The sequence below is a fragment of the Cygnus olor genome, chromosome 20 (genome assembly GCF_009769625.2).
Source record: "Cygnus olor isolate bCygOlo1 chromosome 20, bCygOlo1.pri.v2, whole genome shotgun sequence".
Taxonomy (NCBI): Eukaryota; Metazoa; Chordata; class Aves; order Anseriformes; family Anatidae; genus Cygnus; species Cygnus olor.
In genome coordinates, this window is record NC_049188.1 from 10,598,255 (window position 1) to 10,617,117 (window position 18,863).

The 18,863-nt window shown below is 51.5% G+C and overlaps 1 protein-coding gene across 12 annotated transcripts in view; it reads right to left on the minus strand.

The window, feature by feature from the left end:
• Nucleotides 1-18,863, minus strand: part of MSI2 (musashi RNA binding protein 2) — a 238,470-nt gene that overhangs the window by 41,637 nt on the left and 177,970 nt on the right. For 11 of the 12 annotated variants that reach the window (XM_040532879.1, XM_040532874.1, XM_040532871.1 and 8 more), the window contains 3 exons: nt 17,238-17,320; nt 10,382-10,496; nt 2,500-2,574 (listed from right to left, as the gene is read on the minus strand). In XM_040532879.1, the coding sequence (XP_040388813.1) occupies nt 2,500-2,574; nt 10,382-10,496; nt 17,238-17,320 (273 nt within the window). Of the gene's footprint in view, nt 1-1,683; nt 2,049-2,499; nt 2,575-10,381; nt 10,497-17,237; nt 17,321-18,863 lie in introns of those variants that run through there. The other variant, XM_040532881.1, reaches the window with a different exon arrangement.

The following is an 18,863-nucleotide window of genomic DNA, read 5'->3' on the forward strand; positions in this document are numbered from 1 at the left end:
GTACATTAGCACAGACATGGGGCTGCAGCACCGCTGCTGTTTAAGTAACAGGTTGTTGCGAGGGTGCCGAAGCTCTCCGACACACCGCCCGGGGTGCTCCTTCAGAAGTGGCCACATCACTTTTTTTTCCCACATCATGGCATTGAGCGCTTGGACATGACAACTTATTAAAAAAGCCTATTTCAGATTCCTCTCCACCAGGCTCGCACCTATCTCACGCTCCATGCTGGAGCACTTACTGCCCCAGACGCGCTCTCCTCGAACAGCTGGCTCCCGAGGGGACACCACATCTGCTCAGGGGTGTCCCCTGCCGCGAGCGCCACCGCAGCCTGCCCGAGCCGCCCTCACGGCACCATTCCCGCTGCGCCCCCGCCATGCAGCACCCATGAGGAGCAGTGCTCCTGTGCCGCCCCTGCCAGGGTCTAAATGCTGTAAAGGAACTTACGACCTGCAGGGAGAGCAACGCGGGCATGGCCCTAGCCCCGACACAGCCATGCCAGCCGAGGTGGCCGCTGCGCAGCTTCCCTTCCGAGCCCAGTTTTCGAGCTGGCCCCTGGTGCAGAAGGCATCACTGGGGCCTGCAGTTAAGCGCACCTGCTTTCTAGAGGTGACAATTTGCTTTGATTTTCTTCTGCATTTGCAATCTCTGCAAGAGATTGAAAATAACTAGCAACTAACTGGAAGGCCTGTTTTGAAAAACCTGGCCCTTAATAGAAGTATATATAATAAGGGCTGGAGTCAAACGGCATCTCTGCTTTCAGCCAGCCGACACGTTCGTTTTAGACATGTTTATAATTAAAGTCATCTCTGCCGATTTTCATCATTTAACATATCAAAGCTGTCTCTCATTTAGCTGTCTTCATACAAATGAGCTGGTGCAGGAGTCATGAGAACCCAGGAGGACAGCGAGAGACAGGCAAGCGCCTTCTGAAGCCTCCTCCAGCGTTCAAGCACACATCAGTGCCTGCCTGGAGAGTGCGTGCGTGCATTTGGGCGACCTTCCTGTGTTAGGGAGCAGCACCTGGCCGAGCCCAGCACCCTGCTCCTGGCTGGAGGAGCTGCCAGCATGGGGCCGCTGCAGCTGGCGGCGGTACCAGCACCTGCCCTGTCCTGCCGCCCCGGCACTGTCCGCGGGGCACCAGCCCCTGCCAGCCTTTTGGAGCCCCAGCGCCCTGCCAAGGCAGGGGTCGTTCTATCCATGTCCTCCAAAGGACCTGACTCAGTTTGAGAGGGCTGAAGCACAGGTGGGAAACAGGCAGTTGAGTTTAAAATAGAGCCTTAGCATTTGTAAATTTCAGCAATGGAAAAGAAAATCTAACGAGTTTCCCTTGGTGCTATTCATCCTGCAGAAACCAGTTCTGCAGAAACTACCGTGCAAGGACATTATTCATCTTACGGATGTTAATAATGCGTATCCTGTCAAAGTAATGCTTCATCCTATTGACCCAGAGTTGAACACACGGACTTATCCTTCCCCCATTGTGCCCCCGGCAGAGCCAAGCACCGCTCCATGTTCTCTGACCCACCTATGGGTCCGTCTGGGAGGGTGCTCGGTGTCCTCGCCACTGCGCCTGCAGCGACTTCACCACGGGCAGGGTTTCACTCGGTTTCTCAACTGACCTGAGCAAAGCTGTGCTTCCACCATTCCCTTCCTAAGCCATTAGAGAGCACGGCACAGGGTGGTGGGACCACTCGCACGGGACCTCAGCGACGAGTGCACTTGTGAACTGACCGTGCAACACAGAGGCTGCCATGCCACGGTGTCCAGGTGGGCTTTAGCCACTAGTGGCGATAAACACAGCATCCTGCTAGATCTCCCTGAGAAACGCTGAGGTGAAGTAAAAAGAAATTCTCAATCCCATGCAGTTTCAGTCCCAGCAGCAGCCTCGAGGCCTCATGGTGCTGCGTAGGGGGAGCAGCAACCGCAGCCCGCAGCCCTTGGAGGGGAGCGCACTGCACGGCCCAGGGAGGGAGCGAGAACAGCACAAAGCACACCCAACGAGCACACGCCGTGAGGAACTAACTGCTAGGAAGGACACCGAAGGTATCTACGAATATACAGGAATGTTGGGCTTTACTCCAAACTGCACTTCTAATGAATATGAACTTACCACAGAACATGTGTACGTGTGTGAGAGTCTGTGTGTGTGTGTGCCTGTACATTTATCTGTAATATATATATGAAAGAAAAAAACCATCAAAGGGAGGCTAATAGCTCTTAAATTATCTCTGTTGCTTTATGTTTTAATTTAAGAAGTTTGTTTTCAAATAACCAGTACCAATTTACACATTAATAAAAATGTCTTTAAAATATGTATATGTATATATATATAAATATTTTTAATAGTAAAAAAAAATTGTTATGTGAGATGCTCCCTGCAGACTTGCCTGTCTCAACTTGCAGCTATGAATTTAAAAAAAAAAAAAAAAGGAAAAAAAGGAAAAACTAAAGAAGGAAAGAAGGGAAAAAAAGCAAATCTGCAAATGAAATGTACATACCTGGGAATTGATAGCTGTAACTTGGGGCAAATCCAGGATATCCTCGGCCATATGTTGCAACAAAATTCGGGTAACCTTGATCACAGAAATATAAAAAAATAATAAAAAAAAATTAAAAAGGAGAGAGAAAAAAAAGTTTCAAGATTAATAAAGGTCTTTTAATTTATAAATATAATGCAAAATAACATGGAAGAAACTTGATTTTACAAGGGGGTACTCAAAAATGAGATTTATTCTGCTCATGCAAAACTGCAGAAAGGTTTCGTTATAATCTTGAATAGAAACATCTAGAGATATATGACTTTGCTGATCACTTGCCTGCCTTGCTTTGTGCGTGAGACCTGTCACTCACGTAATTAACATGCACTTTGGTATCTGAAGTCCAAGGACTGTGCATACTTGTTAGCTGGAAGAGTAAATGCCAAATGCTAAGGCTAAACACATAACACAGGTTTGCTCTGACATTTGGAGAGCTTACAATGAATGTACTTTGCTTCAGAGCTATTGACAGTTGGAGATTAAGGTAGTAGTAATTCTTTATCCCAGGAGTGTGAAGGACAACAGTTAACACATCAAAGAGTTAGAGGCAGCAACGGCAATGAGCCAGAGTCAAAGAGCTTTTAATTTTTCAGGAAAGTAAAACCCAGATATGAGAACCGCTTCCTAAAGCAATTGCTAAGATACACACATCCAACCTCAGGCAGCTTTTGAAGTTTTATTATGAAAAAAATACCACTCAAGACCATTTTGCTAATAAAAATGCCTACGTAAATGCATTAAGGTGCAATTGTGCCCTCTTCCACGCAGGAGATGGAAGTGAACAGCAACACTGCTCGCAGGGCAGGGCTGCTCATACAGCTGCGGGTGCTGAAGTGCGGCAGGGCCGTGAGCACAGCCAGCCTCAGCCCCGTCCCCTCCCGCAGCCGTGTGGGACCATGTGGGACCAGGCCGCATGGACAAAGGCAGCAGCGCCCGCTGGGCCACCCCACAGCTGCTTGCCCAAGGGTCTCGCCACGGCTGCCAGCCAGGCCAGGGCAGAGAGGTTCTGCTGGTCAGGCACCAGAGGTTTGCAACCTGTCAGACGTCAAGGCCCAAAACCACATGCGGGGCGGCAGCAGCCGAGGGGCCGCATGCTGCGGCCTCCCAGCCCTCACGCAGAGCCACGGCCGCTTCTGCCCCAACCGGCGCTGTGGGTGCTGCATGCGGTCCTTTGTGCTACAAAGGTTTCCTAAAACTGCATCCTCACTTCTGACCCTTCTGCTTGCTCAAATTCCTTAAAAACAGGAATTCTCCTTTGCAATTCCAACACTACTTAAAGCTCCCCTTGGCTACCAGTGTTAACCGGTCTGCCCAGACTCCTCCAGTTTCCAGGAAAGGCCTCTCAAGACCAAGAAATCATCTTAAGAAGTTTGTTCTCTCTCCACCTGAAGCCAACAGACATCCTGCAGTGGTGACAGCAGCAGCTGGGACGGACCTCAAGAACATGGGGAGCTGCTGAGCGGTTCCTCTGGAGGTCCTGTATCTCCGTGTTTGTTTATTCTTTAAAATACTAATACATTGTACAGTAATTTTGCTGCCGCACCAAGTCTCTCCATTTATGATTAGATTTATATATAGATATAATATGCTATTTATCATAATCTAAAACAGGAAGATAAAAATGCTTGGATGAATTTTGATTATGGGATAAGGCAATGCCAGGGGAAAGCAGCCCTGCAATTGCAGGACAGCACATGGCAGCTTTCAGCAGATATGTACACACTGCTTAGCCCCTGCCTATTTATTTCACAGCTCAACAGCTGGATTCCCTTAGAAATTAATCACCTCTGTCGTTAAATCAGATCTTTCAGAGTTAAGCTTTACAAACCTTTTTCCTTTTTTTTTTTTTTTTTTTTTTAAACCTACAATATTGATAAATGGATTGTTTGCTAAGTAACTAGCGCCATTAACACCACTGCGAGCTCCACAATGAAAAATCGCTCTGCGGCACCGACCACAGCCACTCTCCTTGCCAAGAAGAAAACATTTGCTCCCATTCAGACCCAAATGACTCCAAGGCAGGCTCTGGCTGGTGACCTAGGGGGCCGTGCGGCCCCGTGTGCCGAGGAGCACCCAGGTCTGCCCCAGGGTGCGGATGCTGCGGGCGCATCTCATCGGCTGCCCCACAGGGTCGGGGCTGCGCCTGCCCCCATGCGTGTCCCAGACCTCGGGCAGCGTGCGGCAGCCCCGCTCTGCCCGGCCAAAGCCGCTGTGTCCAATGCCAGCAGCGTGGCTTCCCGGGTGGGGGTCTCGGCTGCATCCAAGGCGCTCAGCACTCTCTAGGTCAGGCAGATGAAATCATAAATTTATAATACAACATTACTTCAATTTTCCTCTTCATTTACTGCTGCAGTGCCCAGCTCTGCTCTAACAAGTCAAAACCCGATCCGTGCAGGAGAAATTGGCTGGCTGAATATCAATATCACATTAACACCATGCCTATGTGGCTGCTTCATCAAGCCAAATTATGGCCATGCTGACCTATCCACCATTTCCATTAGATGCCATTCTCATCCTGCACTGGGTACCGAACAGTTTATTTGCTTCAGTAGCCCTAGTGAATAACCAAACTCTTTCATCATCCCTTGTTGCTAAACCAAAAATCCAAGTTTTGCCTGGATTGCCTCCTGTGAAGCAAGACCCTGCTGCCCATGGGAGCGCAAACTGAAACCAACACCCAAAATCACTTTCACAGCACTTTCACCCAGCTCCCTGTCTCTGCTGTCACCAGCAGCGGGCCCTGCACGCCCGCCCCGCAGGCTGGATCCTTGCCTGCGCTGGACGCTCCCTGGCCCGTGCATAGCACTGCTGTACACAAGGTGACGGTGGTGGCTGCGGTATCGCCACGCTGACCACACGATGGTCACGGTCACGCTCCCGCTGGAGGGAACACCCGGTGCTGCCGCCAAGTCCGCTACTGCTGCAGCGTGCGGTCAGTGCTGCCGTATGGGGAAGGTCTCCCGGAGGAAAGCAAAGGCTCTGCTTCCAGGACAAAAATAACTGCGAACAGGTAACACTGACCTTCTTACTTGCAGTTTACCTAAGGGTACCACAACGTTACTAGTGTTAAAGCCCATCATGGTGGACCCCCATTAAAGCCCAAGCATTACAGGCTATTTTACAGAAGGGGAAACTGGGCAGAGTGCCCCCCTTCCTCTATACACATGGCAACCTGTGGCCCTGGGGACTGAGCACCTCGCCAAGCACGCACACAAGGTCACAGGGAAGGCAGGACACCCAAGCCGGACCCTCAGCTCCCTGATGTCCCAGCGCAGCTCTAGAGGGAGAAACAGTTTGTCTCCTCCACAGGAGGAAGTGTCCACAACCACTGAACCACCCTGTGGAAACATCTTTTAATTTTTAAATGTGGTGATCCAGGATGGACAAACCTCATGGTTAGTATACGGACACACTGCGTGATCACTTTGGGGCCTGGGGACTCCTGCTTTTAAAATTAATTCAAGTACTTCAGTCGATGCAAGAAAATTATGAGTTATATTATTATTATTAGTGCGGCTCAGAGTAAGGAACTCCAGGTTGTTTGCAAGGAAAGGTGCTGTCCTCCTGCCAAAGCATCGCCCCACACTACAAGAATGCTCAGGGTCTTGCTTAAAAAAGCCTTGTCTGTGACCTTGACGTAAGCACCCACTGCACCAGGGAATGTAGAACAAAAACCAGCTCCTACAGGCACATGGGGGTGACTGTGTACCAGGGAGCAGCTATGAAGAGAAACAGACCTGCTGTAAAAGTTGCCCCGTTGGTCCAAAAAAGTCTCCTACTGATCTGTCTCCTACTTCAAGGACAGGAAAAAGCTAAGCCCGAGCTGAGCACAGCTGTGCTAACCGGGGTGAACACCGCACCTGGAGCTGCTGCAGGAGCCCAGCGGCTCCTGGAAGTCCTGCCCGCCTGCTGGGAAGTGTGTGTCCAACACAGGGTTCCCTTTCCTTAATTCTGCCTCAGAGGCGGCTACTGCTCTATTAAAGAGTCTGATGGAAAAAAGGAATGACTTTCTTTGAAGGGCACAAGCTTCTTTTATGCATGAGTTCAACCTACCTCGACTGAACGTGTGCAGTAATGCAGAGCCCCAGTCTGCCTGGTGCAATGATATAAGCAGCCTGGTAGGGATTTTCTGAAATTTGGTGTTAATATCAGACATTATTTCAGCAGTCTCAGGGCAAAAGCTTTACGGGCCGTGCTCTCCTATCTCTGGAGGGGTTTGCAAGTTAAAAAGGGCTCAACTTTAATATTAAACACCTGCAAGCCTGCAACCAAATGAAACAAGTGCTGTAGGGTCCTACCTCAGATCAAGCATTGCAGTAGCCACCCCCAGAGCCCGGCACCCCTGCCGGGACCCCCACACCAGCAGCTGCCCCGACCCAGCCAGAGCTGCTGAAGGTGGGAGGGAAGGAGGGACGGAGACAACCTGCTATTGATGTTTCCCCTCTTTGTTTTTCTCTTTTCTCTGTTTTTTTTTCAAGTTTTCAGGTATGGACCTGAACAGAGAGCAGAAAGCAGGGGTAACACAGCAGCACCTACGTGGCCCCTGGTGAAGGGGCTCCACGGGTGATGGGTTTGTACCAGGACCAGCTGGCAGGGGTGGGCTTCCGGGCGCTGTGCGAGCTTTCGGGCCCCGGCAGTCCTCACCCAGCTGAAGACGTGCGCTGCCTGCTGGTGCCTGCTCACCACGGAGTGTGTGAGAGCCTTGCCATCCTCCTGCCAGGTGAGCTGCCAGAGAGAAAGAGGTCACGGGAGCTGAAACCATTCCAGCCCGCTCTTTATGCAGAGTGGCTAATTAATGTTCCTGGTCTCCCCCGAGGATGCGCGCTTCCCATCAGCAGACAGAGACTGAGACAGCCCAGGAGCAGTCCTGGCAGAAGGCTCAGCCTGCCTGCACTCTCGCAGTCAAAAAATCCTTTCAGAAGAACACTTTAATTTTGTTCCAATCAACCAAATCATCACAGAAGCGGCTGCCTGTGCACCTTTAGACCCCGGCTGCTGCAGGCTCCTCAGGGAGGCTATGATTAATGAAAAAGACCAACTTCCTTAATAGCTTTGGAGGGAGTCACTCTCCGCTCTTTCCTTTGGGTTGTCTTGTTCATTTGTTCCTTTGATTTCCTCCTCTGCCTGTGAACAGCATCTGGAGAAGGTGACCTTGGACAAGGGCTCCTGGAAAAAGGTATAAAAACCTTTCAAGAGCAGCTCCAATCCACTCGTTTTCAGTCCGGCCAAACACCTAAAACGAGGAGCGGAGTAAATCTGACACAGGCCTTTTGGGATCTACCCCCGTCAGCACACGACACTGGGTCTTCTCTGTGCGACGGGTTAATTACACCCTCCGCTCCCCTCTGCGGCTGGCAGCGGGCAGGAGGTGTGGGCTCCCCACTGAGCCTCCTCCTGGTGCTCCCTTACCAGCCTTGAAGCGAACTCCTCCGGGCGGCCTTTGGGAAGGGGCTTGTAATGGCCGACCAGCCAGCCTCCGACTCTTGTGCTGCAATTTTGTTGTTCAGCACTTAATTATTTAACACGGTGCCACCGTAGCAAGCAGGAACTTGGAAGATAAAAAAACCACAGTGCGAGCTGATAATGAAGCATCTGGCCTTCACCATAAATCAATCATTAATTCTGAGCAAGCCACTCTGATTTGAAATCTAGTAAGAGCACGCTAAAGGCCGTCCTGCGAGAAGCAACGGAGCAGCACCAGTCCGGATGGCCTGCACCTGTGCAGCGGGAGGTAAACTTGTCAGCAGGCGTCCCACCGCGGCTGTCTGCAGGAGCCAATCTGCTCACCGAGGGCTTCTTTGTTGCTTCTTAAAGCCTGAAGCGATCTTTTTCCACAGAGGCAGCCCCAGCAGCTATTAGTCACGCCGCACCTGAGGGCTTGATCTTCCTTTCAGGTCCCCGGGGCAGGCACCAGCTCCAGGAACTCCTCTCAACTTTTCCTCCTTGCCAGGCTGCGAGGAACACGGCAGAGCCGATGCCGTCCCCGGTCCTTGAGCCCAGCACCCAGCAGCCAGGCTGTGCTGTGCCACCGCGCACCCACCTCTGGGCCGCTGGGCACCGCAGCACAGAAGCGAGAGAAGCAGAGCAGTACGTATGCACAGGCACACTGGGAACTCACAGGTAACAAAATCACAGACTGACTAGAACAAGATAAATATTTTAACCATAAAATGTAATTTCCAAACACTTTGGGCGAGGGTGGCGGTGGAACGTGGGAACAGAAGAACAGATGATCGGCTGAAATAACCAAATTACACATCCCCGAAATGGATCGTTCCGGCCACCTGAAGAGAAGTGCTATTAATTCTGAGATACAGCAAACATGGCAGGGAAGTTTTTCCCATGACATCAAGCAGTGCCTGAAGTCAGACATCTCAGCAGAACACAGGAACCAAATCCTCTGTCCTGACGCCCGCTCCAGGAGCCTTTGGGTCCTGCAGGGCCCCAGACCATGCTGCCCGTGGACCCGCTCCGTGGAGCTTGGGAGCACTGAGCACCAGTTTTCAAGGCTCGTTTTCATGCTCAGGATCAACTAGGATTTTTCCTAGATTTTCAAATCTATGATCAACTAAACTTCAGAAAAATTCATCTCGAAAAGCTGAAGAATGTCTTGTTTATGAAGCACTAGATGGACAGGTCTGCTGGGACAGTGGAGTTTCTACTCCTGCCACTGATGGAGAACATGGCACTCTTGAGATCAAAACCCACCACCCTCTTTGTGGGCCAGTCCCACGGGGAACTGCCTGGTTCCACTTAAATAAAGCCCGGAAAAATTCCTAAGGGCGCCCTGCCTCTCCCCCCTCAGGCTGAAGACAGCAAGTGCTGGTGCCAGGACCGTGGACACCCGGGGCCCCGCGCCCGCTGCAGCTGACGGGTGCCTTCGGGTGAGCGGCGCTGGGGGGTGACGGGCGAGGAGAACGGCCGCAGGGCTGCAGCTCCAGACAGAACCCAGAGAGCACCCAGGAAAGGCTGCGGAGCAGGGAGGTGGCTGGGAAGGGTCACTTCTGCCTGGGGACACCACCAGCCTCCCCACCCCTCATGTACACTTTACAGACCCAGCAAATAACAACCGAGGGAAGGTCTGGCAATACGAAGGGAGCAGAAAGTGGAAAATACACGGGTTTTACAAAAAGACACTGGCAATGCATTAGCAGGATTTTGGCTTAGTAAATCTGAGGACAGAATATCAAGAGGTTGGTTGTCAGACTATATAGAAAGAACAACTATCTAGGCAGAAACAAATGAGAACCAATTATAACTAAATAGACCTCGTGCACAAATAGAATTTTGCCATTAAATATCATTTATCCCATTTAATTAGTATTTTCTGGACACAATACACTGGACTAAAATACCGTTCCATCTCCTTGAAACTCGTAATTATTGTTGCGACCTATACTGTTACACATCTCCCTGCTTTCTCCATCTTGCATGCCATTTAAGAACCGGCAAGATTTTCAATTATCTATGCTGAACTGTCAAAGATACCTTTAAAAGAAGGGGAATAATGTGTGACTCAATTCCTCTAAAAAGGGGGAGAGATCATTTTTAGTCAGAATGAACACACTGCATCTTTCATCATTCTATTTTTGTGAGTAAGAGTAAAACAGGCTATTTAAAACATCCATTTAAATGCAAATTTTTATATTCCAGGAAGGGGGGGAGTTAATCATTTACCACAGACAGGATTATTTTCCCCACTCCACCCCTGCTGAAGTTTTAGGCTCGCACTCGCACAAGTGCCGAGATGTGCTCACCCCTATGCCTTACGTGTTCACAAATCAGGGAGACAACACAGGGGAGGCTCGCTCTGGAAGACGTTTGGTGGCTATTGCACACTTACCCAACATTCCCATCCCTAGCATAAAAGCGTCCATGGTATACGGTAATCCACGTGCCCTTCCTCTCGTCCCTGGTGGAAACATCACTTCTTTAGGTTGTGCTTTCTTACATTCTACCTATTGAGCAGAAACATGTACAAATGAGATGCAAATGAATTCCATGTAAATGTCAAATGCAGAACTGATCTACTTAAGGGGGGAGATTTATTTTTAGCATTTTCCTCCCCACACCGCCTCCCCCTCAAAGGTGAACTTTCAGAGTAGTGTAAACGGATTTAAAAGAGCAAACGTGTATGTCTCTTTAAACACATAGCAAACCAACGCCGTAAAGATGACAGAAATGCTGATTGAAGAAGTTGCCGTGGTCCTGAAAGGAAAACCTGCGCTGCGTTTACTCTCAATGACACTTGCGGGCGTGGAATGGATGGAGGAAAGTCTTCAGCACAGCTCTATTACAATCGATAGCAGAAAATGACTCTCGGTGATCATTACAAAAAGCTCCTTTTAAAACAGGAATAAAGAATCGATATTTCTACCCAGCAGAAAATTTCTGTAAACCCTATTAATAAACGATCTGCATTCTTTCACTTCCAGTTACTCCTGCTGCCCTTTGTAGTCACTTAATGCCGCGTTAATCACATCGCCAGCCTCCGCTAACTCCTCTGCAGCCAGGCAGAGCCCCGGGACTGGGACCCGCTCTGGGGAAGGGCCCTGAGGGGCCCGGGTGCACCTTCAGGGGCTGCTTCTGTGCCTCTGGATGGGACGGGGAGAAGCGAGCAGATGGCCCAGTGGCTGTGCTGTTGCTGCCTACCGGGGGCTTGCTCCGAGCAGCATCGTGTCCCCGTCACCTCCGACACTCGTACCAGCAGGCAGGGGCGGGCGGGCGCCCAGGGGCAAGCAGCAACCACAGCAGGCAAGCCCAGGGATGTCGCATAACGTGGCTAAATGCTTCTGTTCCTAATAGCCCTATCAGTGACAGTGTATTCATTGTCTTATGAAAACCAACCGCCTGTTCCTAGGCAACCTGATCAGTGAAAATTTCAGGTTTATACAGATTTCATTTAGGTAACATAAAGGTTAACTGACTGTAATGGGAGTATTTTAAACAAAACCACCTACTCCTCCCCTTTCTGCTGCAAACCTCGTGCAGATCCCATTTACTTTGCTTGCAACACATCCCAATGCTAAAACACTCACATCCCGCCAATGTTGTCAAAACACGCACTTCTTGAAAGCAAACTGCCCGAATCTGGTTAAGTTTGGAGCAATATTCTTCCGGAGTTGTGCCCTGGTACTCTCCTGCTAGCAGATGTCTGTGCCCTTGCAGGAGGCCTCAGGAGCAGCACTGCGCGGGATGGGACATGGAGCGGGATGGCATGTGTGCATGCTGCAGGCACACGACGGGATGGAAAGCCCCGCGGTGCCCCACAGGCTTTCCGTGCCCTGACATTAAGATAAGGAGAGACGGAAAAGGAAGGAAGCAAAACACTCCGCCAGCTAACTCACTGGCCAGCAGCTCACAGCCTGCGGTGCCGCGGGCACAGCAGGGCAGGGAAGGCAGTGGCCAGGACCCACGGCGGGTCTCAGCCTGTGGGGGTGCCTGCCGCACTGTTTCCATCCACCCCAAAACCTCAGTGCCCCCAGGAGCCTCCCAACCCAAGCGCAGCAACCTGCTGCGTGTGACTCCCCATCACTGCCTCCAAGAGCCCAGGGCTCTTCGTGTGCTCGAAATGCCGAGCACAAGCGCCAGCCTCCCCGATGCCTCACGCGCCAGCAAAGCAGCTCGGCAATATCCTCTGAAACTTTCCTTTGCTTATTTTTAATCAGAGAGACGTTTAACAGGAGTGTGCCAATCTAATTTCTCCAGCCAAATTGCAGCAGGGTGATCGCCAGAAGTGTATCATCTCATTTCTCAGCCATATTCCTCGGGTTCGCCACCACTCAAAATGTCACGGAGGCATTGGTTACACCTCGTAGCTGCTTTCGCTGCAAATATTCAGAATGATAAAAACAATCTAGCCTGGCTCGACGGACAATTAACAGGAAAATGAAGTTTGGATTAGCACCGTTAGAAACAATAACCCAGTAATTAGCTTTTGCAACCACAAAACAGCCTACCGCTGCTCTCTGAAAGACTAGCTTAATTTATGATTTTCACAGCACACGAGGATATAAAGGGAATGGTAGTGAGCTGCAAAGGAGTTTTAACTTGGATTTAAAGGAAAAGAAAAAGCCACCAGTAGGAAAGAGAAATAATTCCTAAGCCTTGTAAACCAATACGCCCCATACGGAGGGCAGAAATATTTGCCATTATCCAGCAGAGACGTCTCCTCTCCGGGCCGTGTGATGTGCGGGTACGGAACCGTGAGCACACTCAGTGTGCAGAGGCAGCAGGGCCTGACGTGCTCACGGAAGCTGCCCGAGCCCCATCCCACTGGCAAACGGGGACAGCGAAGCAGGAGGTGAGGGGCCAGGCTGCTCGGGACAGGGATGGCTGTCACCACCCGCAGCAATGGTGACCACAGGGCAAAACCCCAGGGGGCCACGGGGCAGGCTGTCCCAGCGGGACCCGCAGTTGGGCTTCCGCCTGCGGAGAGCATCTGATGGGAAGGGGACTCAGCTCCGTACCGCGTCGCCCCCAGGAGCCTGCCTGATGCGGGCACGTTATGCGTAAACCTGGATCCTACACTTACTTCCAGTTCAGCATTTCTGCACTCCTTAATCATTGCCAGATTTTCTTCCACCTCCCCTGCACGAAAAGATGTGCTTTAGTTTCAGCAGCCTAACAAAGGAAGTTTTAACTCTAAATCGAGAAAAAAAAAAAAAAAAGGACAGGGAAACTAAAATTTGCTATTTTTGTTTGGTCTAGTTTGGAGAATTAACATTACAGTGGGGTGCTCCTGGGTCAAGACAAGCAGTCAAAGCCACTAGAACCCAGGACGGCTGAGATGGGGAGTGAAAAGCCTCTTATACCCAGAGCAACAGAACAGGCTGTCAGCTCGCAGCACCAGGATGTTTCAAAAAATATGGCTAACAGCTTTCCAGGGAAACCAGAGCTATTTTGAGGAGAGCAGAGTGCTCCCATATTCACAATGCACAAAAAATCTATTTTACCGCCCAAAGACAAGGCAACTTTGTCTTGCCAGCAAAGTGCACTTCACAGTTAGTTGAGATCGGATTACCTCAGGGACCCGCTGCCACTCATGCCATGGCAAGCCAAACTACCTCTCCTCTAACAGCAACCCGTGTTCACCAACAATGCTGCAAAGGTAGCACTACACCAGAAGCAGAAGAAAGGTTTTTAAGCACATCTAAAAACAGCATTACATCACTGACCAAGGTGGGATGGGGACACTGGGCTCAGAAGTTGCTTGGCACATCCTCAGGCTGTAGGAGATGCTGGAGAAGCGCAGTCTGAAAGTTTCTTGCAATTTTCTTGTCCCCCAAAGCCCCCGATAGCCCCCAGCACCAGGCAGCTCCCCGCTGTCCTGCGCAGGCTGCTGAACCTGGCCGTGCCAGGGGAACGTGACAAGGGCAGCGTCACCACACGTCTCACCAGCTACGTCACTCACAGGCACATCCGAGACCGACGTTAGAGGAATGGATCCAGGCTGCAGGCGGCCTGCAGCGTCCTTCAGCTGACAGGAGGGGTTTCCAACGCTGCTGCACCTTGCCAGCTTCGGGCTTCTCCTGAGCATCGTGATCGCCAGCAACCCCCTGCAGAGCCGTCCCGCACGGGCCCTGCCTCCCTCGCGGCAGCACGGCCATCGCCACGACCCTCATCCTCCTTGCATGACCTGACAGCAGTGCCACAACCAGCAGCACGTCAGGCTCCAGCTCCAGGAGCAGGGAAAGCAGCCCTGCAGCAGGACACGAGGAGCAGCAGCGCAGCCCCGTGACGGCCGACAAGCACGGCCCGGAGCCAGGCTCTGTGCGTGGTGGCAGCTCCCTGGGGCAAGTCCTGCAGACTTGTACAGTGGGAGACCCCAGCTCCAGGGAGCTTGCTGGCATCGCAGCGGAGTCCTGCTCCCTGCCTCCTGCACGTGGGCACGGCTCGGCCTCTCCGGGAACGGGGTGCCTCGGACCTTGCATGAAGACCCAAAGGCAGAGGTGCATGATGCACACCACATCTACAGCCCCAGCACGCAGTGAAGGCTGCCAGTGCTGGGAGAAGCCCGAGCAGTGCTGATACACTAAAACAAACCACAAACAAACCAGGCCACTGAATCCACCAGGCAGAAGAAAGAAAGCTACAGGTGCCTGGCAATGCGAGCCTGTTTTTGAACAGCTGACCGGAGGTGGCGACTTGCAGCACAGCAGGGGCAGCCCAGCTCCCCGCACGTGTCACCCTGTACCTAGGATGTGAACAACTTTATCGCAGCCAAATCGCAAAGAAAATCAATGACTCCATCACATTTCTTTTCTGGCTACTTTTGCACCCCCCTAGAAAACCATTTTTTGGGGGCAAAACAGCCTGCTTGTGCGAGAAGAACAATATTCTGGGGACATTTTGCTTTGGTTATTTATTCTGCCCCCCTCCCCTCGGAGTTTGGAGAGAATCCGTGGCCTCCCACGTAAATTCCAGGTTTCATTTATTAAACACCTCGCTGGCATTTTCTTTTCACTTGCACACTGCTCGTTTAATATTACACTTGACATTCTAAGCTTTATGGATGGCAACAGAAGCAGAATGGAAGGGCTAAAAATAGCCTGCACGGAAAGGGAGGCTGCAAATGGGCTCAGGAACAGCAGCCACCCGCTGCCCCTGCTCGGGGGCGATGACAGTGAGTGCAGTGCACGGTGCCCGCGCACCTTGGGACCAGGATGGCCAGCACCTGCTCCCCGTGCAGCACAGCACTCGGGGGGGACATGCTAAAAACAAAGCAGGAGTGGTCAGTCCCCAAGGGGGCCGCAGGAAGTGTGTCCGTGTCCAGCCCTGATCCGCGTGTCACTGCCGGCCATCTGCACCAGCTCGCTGTCACACATGCGTGCACGGGCTCTCCCGCTCCTGCCTGGGCTTGGTAATTAATCTGCAGACACATCAGCAACACGATGAGTCAGTCCCAAGACAGGATCATGTCTCATCTCCTCCCTCGTGGGCCGCTTTTAAAATTAGTGCTGTAGAAGAAGTGACAAGGAGAGCACGCTCGAAGCACCGTGGCACGTGGATCACGCACCAAGTAGGCACAGAGTGCCGGGAAGAATGTACTTTAATTATCCGCGACAACAAAACACCAACAGCCTACACTGCTTCTTTTGCTCCTTGTGACGTTCCTCAAGTGTTTTCGCCCTGTCCCATCCTGCAGGCTGCCGGCGCTGCTGTTCCCTTACCACGCAGCCTCTCAGCGGAGAAGAAACCCTCCAGCAGCAATCCCAGCTCTGCCCCAGCAGGGGCATGCCAGCAGCAAACAGTGCAGGATTTTAACAACACAGCAAAGCCCAACCTGAGATTCGTGGCAAAGGAAGGGAAGCAACCCTGGACCTTCCACTCACTCGTGCCTCCAGGTACCCGTCCCGCGGGCACACGGCTTCAGCCGGAAGCTGCACGTGCCGTGCTCCTGCGGGGAACCTGTCTGGGTGGCCGCACACACGTCTCCCCCTCCCCACAGGAGGCATCCAGCGCCGTGCTCCGCCCTGCTGTGTGCTCCTTGGGGCTGGGGCTCGGCATCACGCTGCTGCTCTGCCTCCCAGCACCTCACCAGGCGACCTGGGCCGCGACCTGGTTTGCACCAGGTGAAGGCTGAGTCGTGCTCCAAAGGGAAACGTCTTGTGTGAAGGAAGTACGTCCATGGAGCGTTACATTACAGGCACCCACCCTCGAATTAAGCAGCAGGAGAGTCACGGAGCACAGCACGGTAGTTCTGCCTTCCCAGCTGACAAGTCTTACCTAAATTTACATTTAAAGTGTTTCTGATTTGTGGCTGGGTCTGTTGTTCCTGGGCTGGGGTGGGGGCGTTTGGTGTTACTTCTTGTTTTGTTTTAAGGCAGATTAATCAGCATTTAGTGACTAGACGGGAATGAAACCTCCCCCACAGCCCACATTTATCTCACGCGATGCAGCACTGGTGGCAGGAGGAAACTCCCGAAGGAACGCTGGCAGCAAGGGATGCGGGGAGAGCAGTAAAAGGCCAGGCCGGGCCGGAGGCAAAGCCCACGGCACGCATCGGGGCTGGAGCAGGGGGCTGGCATAGGGCACACCGGGTTGCCCCGGCCCTGCCTCAGTACCTCACCACCACAGTCGCCAAAGGGGTTGTTACTTTTATTTCCGATGCATATTGCAGTCAGGAACAATATGAAGAATATTATTTCAGTGCCCTGGGAAAAATTAGCAAGTCAAATATTGAATCAGGCCTCCAGCATATGCCAAGGAGATTGCTTTGATCTTATCCGCACTAAAAGCTCTATTATTGAATTTAAAGTCTGTGAACACATATCAGACCAATATACAATGCATATCTGAATACACATTTGAGAAGCAAAGGATGTTTTGACAAAGGGAAAAAGAATATTTTAGCCAAAAATATCAAAGTTTTTGCATCGATTGAAATACAAATGCCCTTTTTCATCTGGCTCAGTGGCTTTACTGACAGGGCAACCCGCAACCTGGGACTCGATGTCATTTAGAAAAAACTTCACGAGGGGCCTGGCTGCTGGGCTGGGCCAGGCCGGGGAACGCCGGCGCTCGATGGCAGGGCCACAGCAGCCGCAGCACCAGAGCAAGGCTCCGCACCCCGACCCCGCAGCACTGCGCGCCTGGGACACCGCAACCGGCTCCTGGGATGGCACGGCCCTGGGCACGTCTGTGACCGCTGGGGAGACCTCGCTGGCACCGACCCGCGTGTCAGAAAGAGCACTTACCATTTTATTATTGATTTCGTGGAAGTGAATTTCACAGACTTTTTCCACCACGTCTTCATTTTCAAAAGTAACGAACCCAAATCCTGTTCAATAAAGGAATAAAAAGGGGAGGAGGAAAGGAAAATGTTAGTGAAGTCAAAGAGCTTTCATTCTAATAAAGCATTACTTGGCCTTTTGGATTTCGGAAAACTTTCACAGAAATACGCACATGTAAATATACCTGCTTTCTACAGGGCTGTTGCCGAGCTCATTACAGACTAATGGAGGGAAGGAGCATCATCTCAGAGAAAATTAATACGGTTCTGTTACAGCTCTTCCATAGGACTTAATGGAGAATTAAAACCTCCTTATGGATTTTTTGATCCATCCTGAAGAATTTAATGGATAGTTACACCCTGGTTACAAGATGGCTCAGAAACTACAATAAGGCTATATTTTCTTTTACACCTTATGGTTTTTAAGAGCAACCTCTACAAAACCCAATTATATGTCTACGGAACCATATTGATTTTATCTCCTGTTTAATTCCATGGGACTTCTCCATTAGGGCTGACTCATTACATGACCAAAAAAAATAAAAACCCATGAGGACAGAAGATAATTCCTCAGTTACCCCTCGCTGCCCCGGCGATGAGGCAACCACTAACGGTTGCACAGGCACGTGGCAGAGCTTTGTGCTTGGGCCGGCCAAGCGCCGGAGGTGCTCATTTATCCCCTTCTTCCTGAATGACTTCCTCTACTGCCTCATCAGGACATCCTGAGGCCGCTAAGAAGCCGCTACGTTTGAGGCCTCTGATCTAATCACTCCTCTCCTCTGCGCTGCTGCTTCAAAGGAGCTGTGGATTTGGGCTGGTTTAGGGTTGTTTGATGCCTGCTGCCCGCCTGTAGCTGTACACGGTCTGCTCTGCTGGCTCCACGCGGCTGCAGATACGCTGCACGGAGAAATCTGGCAGCCCACCACAGCTCTACGCATTAATTCGCCCTGCTCATTTCTTCTTTTTTTAAAAAAAAAATCAAGCTAACACAAAAATCTAACGTGCTACATTTCTGGCAATGACTTGATGAATAAACATCACCAGTGATTAACCTAATGAAACCTTACAAATGTACCAATAGAATGAGCTTCACCCCCTGACCCGTCCCGGGAGCGGTGCTGGCCCCGCGTGTCAGCAGAGCAGCATCGCACCGTGCCACCACCAGCGGAGCCGGGTGCCACCAGCATCCCCGTCACACCATGGTACGGGTCAGGGATGACCACAGACCTCGTGCCTGTCCCCACTGCGAGCTAGGCCACCTCGTGCCACCAGCCCCAGCCTCAGCTGCTCGGGAACACAGCGATGGCACCTCATCCCAAACCCGTGCCACAGTGCCGCAGGGTGTGCTCCTGGCCCTGTGTGAAGCCATGAGGCCGAGTCTCTGGACCCTCTCCTTGGGGGAAAAAAACACTAGAAATGGTGTGTAGCTCTCCCCCGAGGTGTACCACGTTGTCTAATGGTGCAACCCGGCTCTCACAGCTCTGCACTACTTTGCTTTGTGCTGCATGTAGCAGCTCTAAGTGTTTTACTTGACCTAGGTCTTTTATTTGCCTTCCAAGTTACTCCGTTTAAATCCACCTTAAACAGAGCT